Below are 12,953 nucleotides of genomic sequence, written 5' to 3'. Positions count from 1 at the left end.
AAAAGGAAAAAAGGTCAAATTCAGTGCCTCTGAATACTTTCCACTAAAAGACTCAAATGGCAGGGCTAAATGCCAGCCGTGCGTTATCTTTAGCCTCGCTTCCCTGTTACATGAACAAAGAGGTGGTCCGGCAGCTGAAAATGGGTCTACTGACACGACCCGAATCCAGCCAGTCTAGAGTGCAAAAAGCTTATTTTTGCAAATTAACCTTTCATAATAACAACAAATACAGTTAAAATGATCAGTGTGGATTGTGCAAATGTTAGAACACCCTGTGTCTATTAGCAAACCAAGCTCTTAGAGGCACATTACCATGTGTAAATAAAAACTGTCCACTTAATCGAACTTCTGCAGATTCTAAACTCTCAGACTCTTCCTACAACCATAGACAACTATCTAAAGAGCTGAGAATTAAAGTAATCAATGCCCTCATTGCATGGGAAAGTTAGTTAGTTATTGCCTCAAAACCTGCAATGGCAACTCACCAATATCAGATGCACACCCTTCTACAAAAAACATAAAGTAAAGTTAGAGTAAAAACTCTTTCAGCTTTCAGTTACAAGCTACAGTACAGGATTACTTTAAAAAAAGGAAATTCAGGGGAATTGTGGAGGTCAAGATCAGATTTGTAAAAAAAAGTACAAAAAAACAAACAGAACTGCTCATATGCTGGTAAGAAAGCCAAACCAGAATCTCCATATGACTGCTAATTACCAGCATGAATAGCATGTGCTTAATTTGCACAGACACAATATATTAACTGAGGAATCATAAGCATTCATGAAATTCATGAAATGCATGAAAAGAAAACCCTTGATTGTATCAAGAATAGGGAAGAAATTATGCTTCAGAATTGTGTTGCCACTAGAAGCACTGGCAAACTTTTACCAAATTTGAGCAAATATTGGGTGCAAATACCAAAAAATCTACACTGTATGCCTGGATATGTCTTATTTACTTAAATAATATGAGGAAATTGGTTGCCTTTATGCTATCATGTCTAAATTGTAAATTATTTTAATTGATGTTATTTTGTCAAATCAGATGCTTTGCACAATAATTATATTCTATTTTGTGAGGAGGTGAATATAATCGATAGATAATACATTTTCTTGTATTGTGTTCCCAACCATGTGCTCTTTTAAGCACATGGCCTTGTTTTGTTATTGTGCTGTCTCTGCCCTAACCCCGCTCTAGCCATTAGTGTTGTTCTAGATTTGTGTCTTGTTTGTAACCACACCCCCTCGTTACTGGTCCCAGGTGTTCCTCACCTTTCTCGTGTATTTAAGCCCCTTTCTTTCAGTGTTTTGTGGGGAGTCTTTTCTGTGCCTATGATACTTTCTTTGCGTTTCTTTGCATTTCTTTATCCCTGTGTTATTTTTCTTTTTTTATGTTGTTGTTAAGTTATCAAAGCCTTGCTTATTTGCATGTTTGGTTTCTGTTTTATGCTTTAGTTTTCCTTATTTTGTTACATAAAAATGAATATCTGCATTTACGTTTGTCCTCTCACCCTTTTCTGCATGACAGACTGCCAACTGTCAGTTATTTAATTGATTTAATTAAATAATGCAAATGTAAGTGAATTAAAACAATTGAACTCTACATGAAACCGGCATAATTTCAATTTAAACAAATTTTGGGTTTACAGTGTGCTTGATTAAGGACTAAAATTGCACAGAAAGATAAACATAAAACCTACAGTGCCTCTTTCTGAATCTTATTGAAACATTTCCACAACGTTAAAGAGCAGCTGAAGTTTTCAAATGACATTTAAAAGGCAGAAAAAAAAGAAAAACAGCTCTACAGGTCATGAGATTTATCTCAGAGAGACAGACAGAGAGAGTCAGAGACAGACAGATGGTTCTTCAGGGCCGGAGAAAGAAAAAGACATCCAGACCCAAAAGATAAGAGAATAAAAGGTGTCCCACAGAGTCTACCCCCTAATGTTTAAACGCTCAACCTGTAATGCGAGCTGCCAAAGTGAAGCCTCGCTTAACTGACAGCTTTTCTCTCCTGACGTTCAGGTCTGCAATCTGCCCTTCATCAACCCTGCTGAAGCACAGCTGGTGGTGCTACGAAAAAGAAGAGATCGCTGTAAAATCAGATTAATGCGGAGAGCTTTGTGAAGTGGAAATCTGTCAGAATAGAGGTTTCATGACATTTATGAAGTTTAATGAGTGTGATTAGCAAGACGGCTAGCGTACAATATATACTTATTGTCAAAGAAACGGGTGAAAAAAGTAGTTGCACCCAAAAGGAAGTGTCAAATTGCAATGCTATTCAGAAGAAAGATAGATGAAAGTTACCAGGAACAAGAAATGATTCAAAATTTAGACTAGATAAATTTAGATAAGGGCTACTTTTGGAGTTGTAGAGGTTCCTAAGGGTGTCCTTCGATAATCCCATGCAGCTTGAAGCATCCCACACATTTTTTATCAGGGATGGGATAGACCAGGCGATGCAGCTGGCCATGGCTTAGTATCTGTAGTGTCTTTAGAAGGCAAGATCTTGAGATTGCAGCAGCATGTGGACAAGCATTGTCCTGTTGAATTAAAAAAAGGTAAGAACACTGGTTGCAGGATCTCATTTCTCCAACTTTTGGCTGTAAAAGTGCCTGAAAAAAGACCAAAGGTGATCTGGCATCATACAAAATTGTACACTCACACTTGTATTTTGTCCCCAACAAGACAAACCAAGACGGACAATTGTTTATCTGTTTTGGTTGACTCCTTCTAGGTGCAACGTTTTTTTATGATGGGTGTCTTCTGATGGATTTTTAGAGCCATAACTCCTATAGCAAAAATAAGAGGCCACTTTTTATGAGTTTCTTTGATTTTACCAAATAAAGTAGAGTTATCCAAAAGCAGTGTGTAAGACTGGTGGAGGAAAACATGCCAAGATGCATGAAAACGCTGATTAAAAACCAGGGTTATTCCACCAAATACTGATTTCTGAACTCTTGAAACTTTATGGATATGAACTTCTGAGTTCTGAAAGCTCTGCATCGGAAAATCAGAGAAACTGATTCAGAAACTGAAGAGGTCTCTATTTTTTTCCAGAGCTGTATATACTGTATAATATTTCACTGGTCTCCAGTGTATTGGAAGCAAACTCCAGTACAATCTCAGAGTATTTTGTTTACACTGTAATTTTGTTTTTCTCTAAAATCTCAGAATTTACAGATTTTTTTTAATGTAACAAAGCCCAGAGCAAGTCCAAAAATCTGCCTCTTGAACACAATGAGGAGCTGAAGGGTTAACATCAACACCTTTGTTCAAGAGTTGCTAAGGAAGTTGCTGCCTGTTGTGCAGGAAACAGGGAGAGCAGTTTCCTGTTATGAAGAGAGGCTTTTAAAGAGCTGCTTTCCTCCAATCAGCCAACAGAGGAGCTTCTGGGAAGCTCCACAGCGTTTGGTAGCAAAAAATCAAAACTCTGTTTTTTAGAAAATGTAGTTTTCTACACTTTTATATATAAAGGTGTCATAACATGCTTTATGGGGATCCCATAGAAGAGTAAACGGTTGTTTCTCTAAACGTAAAGAAGTGTGATGAACCTTTTAAAACTCCACAAAAAGCAAACCTTGTTGGTTTTCTCCCATAGAACCACATGTTAAAGTCCAGAATCACTGAGGAACATTGTTTAATACATATGCATGTATTAATGTTGAATTTCCCTGTAAGATGAGTAATGTCCATTTCTTTCAGGCAGGTCTTCCCCTTTCAAACATGGGGCAGGGAGGGTGAAGGCTAGTACATGCTTCCTCTGAGTCAACCCTGCTGAAAATTCCAGCTTAAGACCAGCTTTTGCTGGTAACTTTATGTTTTCAGAGTTTCTAAGCTTGTGTTTGATGGTCAAGGTGGTTGAAATGCTGGTTGAAAACTGAACAAAACAGCTTTACAGGAGGGAGAAAAAACCTTGTAAACTTTCAATGGAAGTCAATGTAAAGAGAGTTTACTTCAGGTCATTTTGAAAAGTTTCTATTGGTCCGTTCATCAAGAAATTTGGGCAGAATGTAAGGGACAGTTTGTCTGTTCACATTATGTAGTAAACTAAAAATCGACCAAAAATGGAGATAAGTGTTTTTCATTGGGCAGCAAAGATATGTATTTTCTAAGCATTGTTGTCTCATATTTATATTAGAAATGCTGGAAAATAGCGTAGAAATTTGTATTGAGCCTGGTCATGCTGATTAATGGGGAAAAAACAAGCTTTTGACCAACATTATTGGTCTTGCTGGTCAACTAGCATAGTTAAACTTGGTCACACGTTATCTAGGCTTTAAGTGCATTATTTCGATTAAGCACAGAAAGTATCACAACCAAATGAAGTAGCTTATCATCAATTTTCCTCATAAAGTACCAATGTCTTCCCTATAACACAAAAAACAGAGCTAGCAATTTTTGGTTAGAAGAACATTTTTAAACGTGTTCGTCTCAATCTGTCAAAGCTTTTTTTAAAACATTTTGGTAACATTGCTGAAACATCAATATTTAGATTTTTAAGTTTGGGAATGTTACATTTAACATTTCCGTAATGTTAGTATGTGTCTGGGAATGACGTAATGAACCTTCTAATAAATTTGGGATGCAAACCATTATTGTGTCACATGTTTTCAGAACATTTCTGAGACAGTATTTCTGTAATTTAACAGTCTAACCTTTCTGGAATGTTTTCAAAACATTGATAAAAGTTTGGCTAGAGAACATTTTCTGAACTTTACAATTAACCTTAGACTCCTTAGAGTCAGTTTTAAAAAAATGTTTTTTATTTAATATTTTAAAACGTTCTGGTAATGTTGCTGCAATTTTACTTGGGTTTTTATTTTTATTTTGGGAATGTTACATTTAACATTAATATACGTTTTAATATGTTTTAAATGTTATGGTGATGTTGCTACAATGTTATTACGGGAATGTTACTTTTAGCGTTTTCAAATGTTATGGAGTATTTGTCTAGCTGGGAATGTTATGCAAGAAACGTTCTAATAACGTTCAGAACATTCCTGGAACATTTATTCTGTAATGTTAGAAGAACATTTCCTAAATGTTACAGTTAGTGTCCTAAGAATGTTCAATCAGGTTTTCTGGATGTTTTTTTAAACGCTTTCATAACATTTCCAAATGTTATGGAATATTTGTCTAGTTGGGAATGTTACGTGAGAAACGTTCTAAAACGTTCAGAACACTCCTGGAATATTATAACAGGCGAACCCTTATTAAAACGTTGCTAAACGTTCTTGTAACGTTCTCTGTTAGTGTTTACACTCGTGCACGGTTTGTAAGTTGCCTCGTGTGTTATTGGCCGGTCAGCTGTGCGCGTGCGTGTGCGCACTGCTGGCTCTACCTCCTGAGGAGAAAACACACCTCCCTGCCTGCGCGCGCGGAGACAGCCAGGCACGCTCAGCGCGCGCTCCTCCAGTGTTGTTGCGCGCGCGGAGCGGAGAGGAGGAGTAAAACCCGGCCAGGCTAAACCGAACCCGGGGGACTGTGCGGGTAGCGCGGGCGGGTATCGCGCGCGAGCGTCGCGGTGCTTAGGGTTACGGCTGGACCGGCCGCGGGGTAACGTGGCCAGGCGCGAGGACGCGGTGGATATACCGGGGCGCGCGGCTACAGGAGCCATGGTGTGGACTCTGTTCTCGCGCTACGGTGGATGACATCCGACAATGGATCAGGGTGAGGAAAAACATCAACTAGATAAAAATAACTAAAAAAAAGTCTTGATAAAACTACTTTTATCTTATTTTTTTTTTATCTCAGACTGAAATCCTGGAGGATGAGGGTGAATTTCGTCTTTAATCAAAAGTTAGATGTTGGTCTGTAGGTTCTTCATTGGCTTTATAAAGGTTTGCTTTTTGTTCTAAACTACAGCTGCAGCATCCCTGATCGCAAAAAACATTGAGTAAACGTTACGAATTTGGTTGTGTTACATCTTTTAAGGTTGACAATGGAAAAACAACCTTTGAAAAACCTTTATTATTAATCGTTCCATCATCATAGGCATCATCAGTTAGTGTTAAAACAAAAACAAACAAAAAAGTTAATGTTTTAACAATGTTTTAAATAGACTCTGAATCAATTATTATTTAATAATTAAATAATCATGCCACAAGACCAATATATATTCTTGGGGATATTCTTGACAAAACATTGAGATGTTTAAAATTCATTTCAAGAACGTATATCTGCAACAAAATTAATATTAGAAATGCAATTAGTATAAGAGTTTTTATACATTCAGTAGATACTAAAATGTTTAAATGTAGATTAGAACGAAAAAATGAATGAACCAAAAACCTAAAGTGTAGTATGTTTAGTGCAAGTAAACTGTAAACAAACAAGTAAATACAGAAAAAACAAAAAAAGTAAATACAGTAAATAGCAAAACATATAAACAGTTGACTGCTTTCAACAGTATCATCACAATATAGAGTTTTTTCTCTTAGAATTTTTGTCTATATCATTGTGTATGATATGAAATATCACCCCCTAATACATATAAAATACATATAAAGCCATCAAATTGCTAAAACAGTGTTGAATCAACTTAAAATAGGTGCGCAAAAATAAATAAAACCACCATAGATAATCGTCTGTAGACCCTTGTTTGGCTCTCAGATGGTCTTCTTCTTGAAAAGAATGCCTTTAGCAATGGAAGTTCTCCTTAATAGTTCTTCTGATGGTCCACACATAGAACCATGACAACTCAAAGAATTGTAAAAAAAAAATGGTTCTTTGTACAAGGAAAACATCTCAGAAATTGAAGAAAAATAAGTAAAAAACATATAATATATAATGTAAAAAAAAATGAATATGTTTTTATTGGTCTGATTACCACAAACGTTTGACACACGATAAAGAAAATATTTAGAAACCATGTCAAAAAGATACAATATTTGTGCATGACAGCAATGGACCCAGTCCAGGTTGGCCCCTTGTTCCTTTCCACTTATCTATCTCTCTGTTAAAACATCCTGTTCCACCTTAAATAGTGTAGCGGCTTCATTCTAGCACCTGAGGCTGCTGCCTGATTTAAGGTGGAATGGAAAATCCAAACAAGAAGCTAGTGCATAGCTTCCTATCATTGAGGAAATAGTAGTGGAGGATATTTAATAATTGTCGTATTACTTTCCTCACGTCTTTTAACGAGATACGATGCCCCAAATCAACTAGAGTACATTTATTTACCATTCTAGTCCTGTACAGCTCGTACATTTCCGCTAAGAAAACAGCCTTAAATGGTGCAGCAGCTACATTCAGGCACCTGAGGCTTTGTGTTTCATCACTTAAGGTAGCAAATGGAATGGAATTAGGGGTGGACGATATTAAATAATTGTTGTATCAAGAGATATGATTCCCTGAAGGTAACTAAAGTCCAGCAGTGAAGATGCCAAACTTTATCATTTCTCTGTATCACAACAGACTGGAAGGTGTACCAAGAGAGCACTGCTAATAGCTAATAATTTAATAATGATGCAATGTTAATTTTTATTTATTTATCTTGATGATGTATAAGGTTCTTAACGTGTTTTTCCATTTCTTATGAGGATGATTTCAACCATTTCCCATTGTAACTCAGTTCCGAAGAAAAGGATGACGCGCGAAAACAAGGGTAGTGGTAGAAATGATAAACGGGACTGGACCTAAGAGTATAAGGTCCATTGTAAGCCCCATTGCATGTCTAAAAAGCCCAGTAGTCCCCCACTCTCCACAACCACTTTCACTCCTCCTGTTATTCTAGAAGAAGAGTAATCCTCCTGTCTTCTCTTCACCTTCTCTCTACTGTCTTCCCCCCTCCTCACTCCTCCTCCTCCTCTCCTCGCCGCACAGCTGATGCGCCTACTACTGCTGTGTTATCTGCTGGGGATGTGTCACGTCCTGTTGGCCTGGCACAGTCAAAAGGTCCAGCCTACTATCTCCCCCCCCCATTCTGCTGTATTTTAATTGAATTCTTTGTTGCATAATTCATATCCTGTTTTTTTTTTGTTTTTTTTTGCCGACGGGACCAAAACTGCCCCCGTTGTTGTTTCTCATTTTGTATTGTTCTGCGACAAACTGAAACGACCTTTCCGAAGAAAAAAACATACTTCGCTCAGTCTGAAAGAAGAACAGAAGAGGTTTCCCAGATGTGAGAATTATCAGGAGAACCACGAAAAAATAAGTGCATCTGAACTGAGCGAACCCAAGCGAATCTAAGCGAACCTGTGCTCGAGCAAAAACGAAAGGGAAAAAAAAATACTCTTTCATTGACAAGGGAGGGCACGTTGTTAATGACCTTAACCTGTGCACTTCCTGTCCGCAGATCTTCCAGGAGAGTCTGCTAGAATAGTTAATTAGCAAAGGGTGGAAAACAATATCTTAGCAGGGAGATCAGCAAGTGCACAGGGAGTTTAGTAGGACGTGCGTCAAGGCAGGTACTAAATAACAGGAAGAGGCAAAGGGTGTATGAGTTTTGTTAAGAGAAAGGGCGTGTTGCACCGAAAGGGCTTCAAATTCACATTAACAACCTTTAAGGACGCAATGTAGGTTTCATCACTGCGTTCAGCAACTTTTTTTGCTTTGTAATATTTGTGTATCTATTGTTTCTGGCAAGAAAAATGCTTTTAATTTGGCATACTCTTCCATTGTTATTATCATCCCTATATTCAGCACAGTCAATTGACCTAAGATTTTCAATTCTTGTAAGTACTCATCATATTTATAATGATAGTCACTTCAGACTACACAAAAATCACATTTCCCAAGTTATTCGCTGTGTATTTTCATCTAACGTTAGCCTGTCACCTGACATTTCCTGTCATTAGTATGCATGTGCACAGCTGCACAGCAAGGCAGACAATTGTAACAAAAAATTGGCATTTGATGAAGACGTTCTTGACCTAGACTTGCAAACATGGTGATTTATTGATGGTAATCTTATTCTGTTCTTGTTTGGTATTCTAAACTTATTTTAATTATCTTGCTATTTCATAATGACAGCGTAGACAGCTTAAGTTTTACCTCAGCTTTACCAAGGTCATTTTTATTGATATTGTTCTATAAATCTATTTTTTGTAAAAGTCTGTAGTAAATTCTGATTATAGGTCTATTTTTAGGCAGTGTCTGCTTTTGTTACAAATTAAAGACCTGTATTTGTGTCAAGGCAAAATGTCTAATCTTTCTTCTTCTCTTTCACAGATTATCAGAAACGACTGCCGACTCCTCGACCCAAGGTCCAAAGTCGTCTGACCATAACAGTGCGCTCCACCCTCATGTCAAGAACTTGTACGTCTTCCCGAGGTCCAAAACCTCCTGTCGCCCCAAAACCGAGGCTATCTACCGAGCAAGAGGACGACCACAACCAAAACATCATTAGCAATGGAGACCTAGTGCCTTCTGAATCCGAATCAGAGGCTACGGTGGATGAAGCTGACACGCCTGTAAGGAACTCTGTGGGAGATCTTTCTGAGGAGTCGTGTAACATCGCAGAGGAACATGTAGAGGCAGAACTCAATACACATGATGGTATTTCTGATAACGACGTGGAGGAAGACTTAGAAATGGGGGCAGGAGAAACAGATGAGATAGCAGAGTCTGAGAAGGAGGAGCAGGAGGAGGTGGAGAATGGCAGTGACGTAGATGATGCAGGCTCCTTGAATGACGTCCAAGAAGTTATTCTAAATACTGTTTCAGCTGCTGTATACCACATCAAAGGCACTGGTGATGTGTTCCCACCTCAGGGCACAGGTGATCCTAATGATACAGCAGATGACCCTGCTGAATATCCTGAGAAAGAGACTCTTGCAGAGGATCAAACAGGAGTTGAAATGGAGGTCAATAAGGATAAAGCAAGCCCTTACGAAGAAATCGAGGAATTAACGTCAAACCAGGGCAGCGCATATGCCGAAATAGACAATGTAGAAGAGCCTGCTGATGATACAGAGGAGCCTTATTTCAATGAGAGAGAGTCCTTTCTCTGCGAGCCTCCAACGGAGCGTGACGATGAGCCAAGGGAAGAGGGCACAAATCCAAGTACAGAGTTTTCACTTAGCAGGGCGGTTGAGGACAAGACAAAAGCAGAGGCTGTTTTTTCCTCACAGACTATGAATGGCAGCCAGGCCTCCCTGTGCGAGGAATACCCATATGATGTCATCGGATCGCTGGATGACACCAATTCGTGGCAGCCAGAACGTGCCACCAAAGACACATCAGGACGGTTCAGATTCTCAGAGGAAGAAGACGATGCGTTTGAACCATACTCGGTCATAGAGGTTGTGCCCGCTGATCTCACATGCACCTCAGACCCAGAGGCAGATCACACAGAAGAGGATTGTGCCGATAAGAAAGGTAAGGACAGTGAGACAGAGACGGCTGGCACTTCCAACCCAGAGCCTTTTTACGTCTCATCAGATGATGTGGCAGAACTAGAGAAAGAACAGATGGGAGGAACTGATTGTGTCCCGTCAACCTCTGAAACCTCAGAGCAGCAGGACAAGGAAGTGGACGAGTATGCGGACATCGATGACTCTCTGTGCCGGGATGAAGACGATCAGCAATTGGAATGCGCATCATCCGAGGATTATGTGGAGATAGGCGATGAAGATGAGCCTGTGGATGTGGAGCGTAATAAAACTAGAGGCAAGAGTGCAAGGGAGCGCTCAGCCAGGCGTAGCCAGGCCTACGATAGCCAGAGAAACAGCTGCCAACCACGCCTTAGACTTTGTAACATTACAGTGCCAGCTGACCTTGACCTGGGCAGGACTCCTGAGCTAACGAACCGTGTGGTATTCGCCCACACCACAGAGGCATTCGAGGAGGACATAGAAGACCTTGACTGCCATATAGTGCCTTTCTTTGAGGATTCAGACTCAGACAGTGATGAACACATTTATGAGGAGGCAGGTTTTGACTCGGAAGGGGAAAACTTTATCTCACTGGACAGGAAAACCATTGTGACCCGCTCACGTTCACTCTCTGGGAAAGTACCCGGATATGTCCCTGAGACTGTTCCTGAGGAGACAGGCAACGAATCCCAGAGTCACGACTACTACACAGTGACCCTGGACCAAAATGGAGATCTATTAACGTCTTCAGATAACTCTGAAGATAAGATCAAACAGATGATTCCCTCGTTGAAGCACAGGCGATTTCTTGCCTATCCACGTTCATATTCTGTGGAGGGTCGAGACATGGATGGCTTGTCTTCCCGTTTTGGAAGTGATCACTCACCTCAAGTTGAGAACAAAGTGAAAAGGAAAGAAGACACTCTCTCGCTGCCGTGCGTTATTACCTCTTCCGGAAGCTTTTCGCAAAGAAGTCACCAGTCTTCCAGTGGTGTTTCAACACCTACGTCTCTCGTGGACATTCCACCACCCTTTGAACTGGCATACATCACCAAGAGGCCTGTCACTAAGAGCTCGCCATCTCTTCTTATTCAACACGAGTCCAATGATAAGCCAAAAAAGAAGAAGACATCATTCAAGCGTTTTCTGGCTCTAAAGTTCAGAAAGAAAACTGATAACAAAGGGCATGGAGATGGCAGCGTCCGTTCCTCCAGATCATCATCAGAATCTAGCTATCATGGGCCAGTTCGAGTTATAGAGCTGGACCGGAGAAGTACCGGCAGCTCCCCACAGCTTCAATCACGAATTGTTAAATCTCAACGCAACTCAGACTTTCCCGCCACTTTTGTGGTGTACAAGGACAAGAGGAAAGGCGTCCCCAAAGCATACGGCAACAGAGGCATCTCCAGAGTGGAGTCTTTTGAGGAGCGCTCTCGTCCTCCGTTCATGCCACTCCCACTCACCAAACCTCGCTCCATCTCCTTTCCAAGTGCCGATACATCAGACTACGAAAACATTCCAGCTATGAGTTCCGACTACGAGAATATTCAGATCCCTCCAGGAAGGCCCACTCGGGCAGTTACCATCACAGAATTTTTTGAGGAACACAATCGCACGACAGCACCTTCAAATGAGAACGATGGCTACGTGGACATGAACAGCTTTGCAGGAATAGAGAGCAGGACTAACGCACAAGAGCAGGAAGCTGAGAGGTAGGATGCATTGTCATTTCTTTATATGTTGCTGTATATTTTGCACATAAAGGCTGTTGCAAAATTTGCAAGTGTCATCATCAAAATACTGTGCATGTTTGCATTATTCTGCTGTTTACCCATGAATAAAATCTTCTACTTTAAAATAGCATTTAATCACTCCAGCTCTACCAGCAAGTTAGCATACCATGAGTCTAGAGAGAGTTCCCATGTTGGGAATGTTGAAAGCTCTTCCTCTGAACACAATGGCTGTACCATCACAGAAATTTGGAGGAAGTGCTGGCCAAAACAATGTTAACAGGAAATGGGATCAGTGTTTGGCCAGTTTGATAGCTCTGCCTTCACCTTTCATGAGGGAACACAGAGTAAAAGTGGCTAGCGGTGGCTAAGTACAGACGGTCAAACATAAGCTTATGTAGCATAGGTGTTATGTCTGAAATATACATTGTTATGCTAATGTTTTTAGTTAGTTTTAACACGGCTAAGTAAACAAAACTGTCATACATTTTCTTTTAAAATAAAACTGTGTATTTAGGTGCGCAAAGCTCTAAGGTTCATTAACAGTAAACTTCTACTGATTTCTAATGTTTTAGTGCAATTAGCAGCAGACCTAGATGCGGTTAACACGGTTAGTCGTGGTTTACAGCAGTTAGACAGCGAATATGCTAACACCGCGGTTAGCGGCTCAAAACTAATACTGCTCCAGCCTTGGTGCTGGAGAAACTTAAGACACATCACCGATCCATTTACCAGTTCCACATTGTACCATGAACTCACAGCAGCTCCAAACTCAAATATCTATCTGCTGCTTTGTCTTAAAGGTTGTTGGGTTTGAGACATTTTTGTGTTCAAAAACACCAAAGAGCAACACAGTTACATGCAATGTGAGTAAAGTCGGCGTGTTGAGGACTAGAGGTTAAGCT

At 40.0% G+C, this 12,953-nt stretch overlaps 1 protein-coding gene across 3 annotated transcripts in view; it reads left to right on the top strand.

Moving 5' to 3' along the window:
* Nucleotides 1-5,384: 5,384 nt before the first annotated feature.
* Nucleotides 5,385-12,953, top strand: part of fgd5a (FYVE, RhoGEF and PH domain containing 5a) — a 61,462-nt gene continuing 53,893 nt past the window's right edge. For all 3 annotated transcript variants that reach the window (XM_022682792.2, XM_007228716.4, XM_007228715.4), the window contains exons 1-2: nt 5,385-5,672; nt 9,174-12,030. In XM_022682792.2, the coding sequence (XP_022538513.2) occupies nt 5,663-5,672; nt 9,174-12,030 (2,867 nt within the window). In that variant the 5' untranslated portion in view covers nt 5,385-5,662. The remainder of the gene's footprint in view (nt 5,673-9,173; nt 12,031-12,953) is intronic.

This window comes from Astyanax mexicanus, chromosome 24 (genome assembly GCF_023375975.1).
Source record: "Astyanax mexicanus isolate ESR-SI-001 chromosome 24, AstMex3_surface, whole genome shotgun sequence".
NCBI classification, from domain to species: Eukaryota; Metazoa; Chordata; class Actinopteri; order Characiformes; family Acestrorhamphidae; genus Astyanax; species Astyanax mexicanus.
This window is presented reverse-complemented; position numbering and strand designations above follow the sequence as displayed.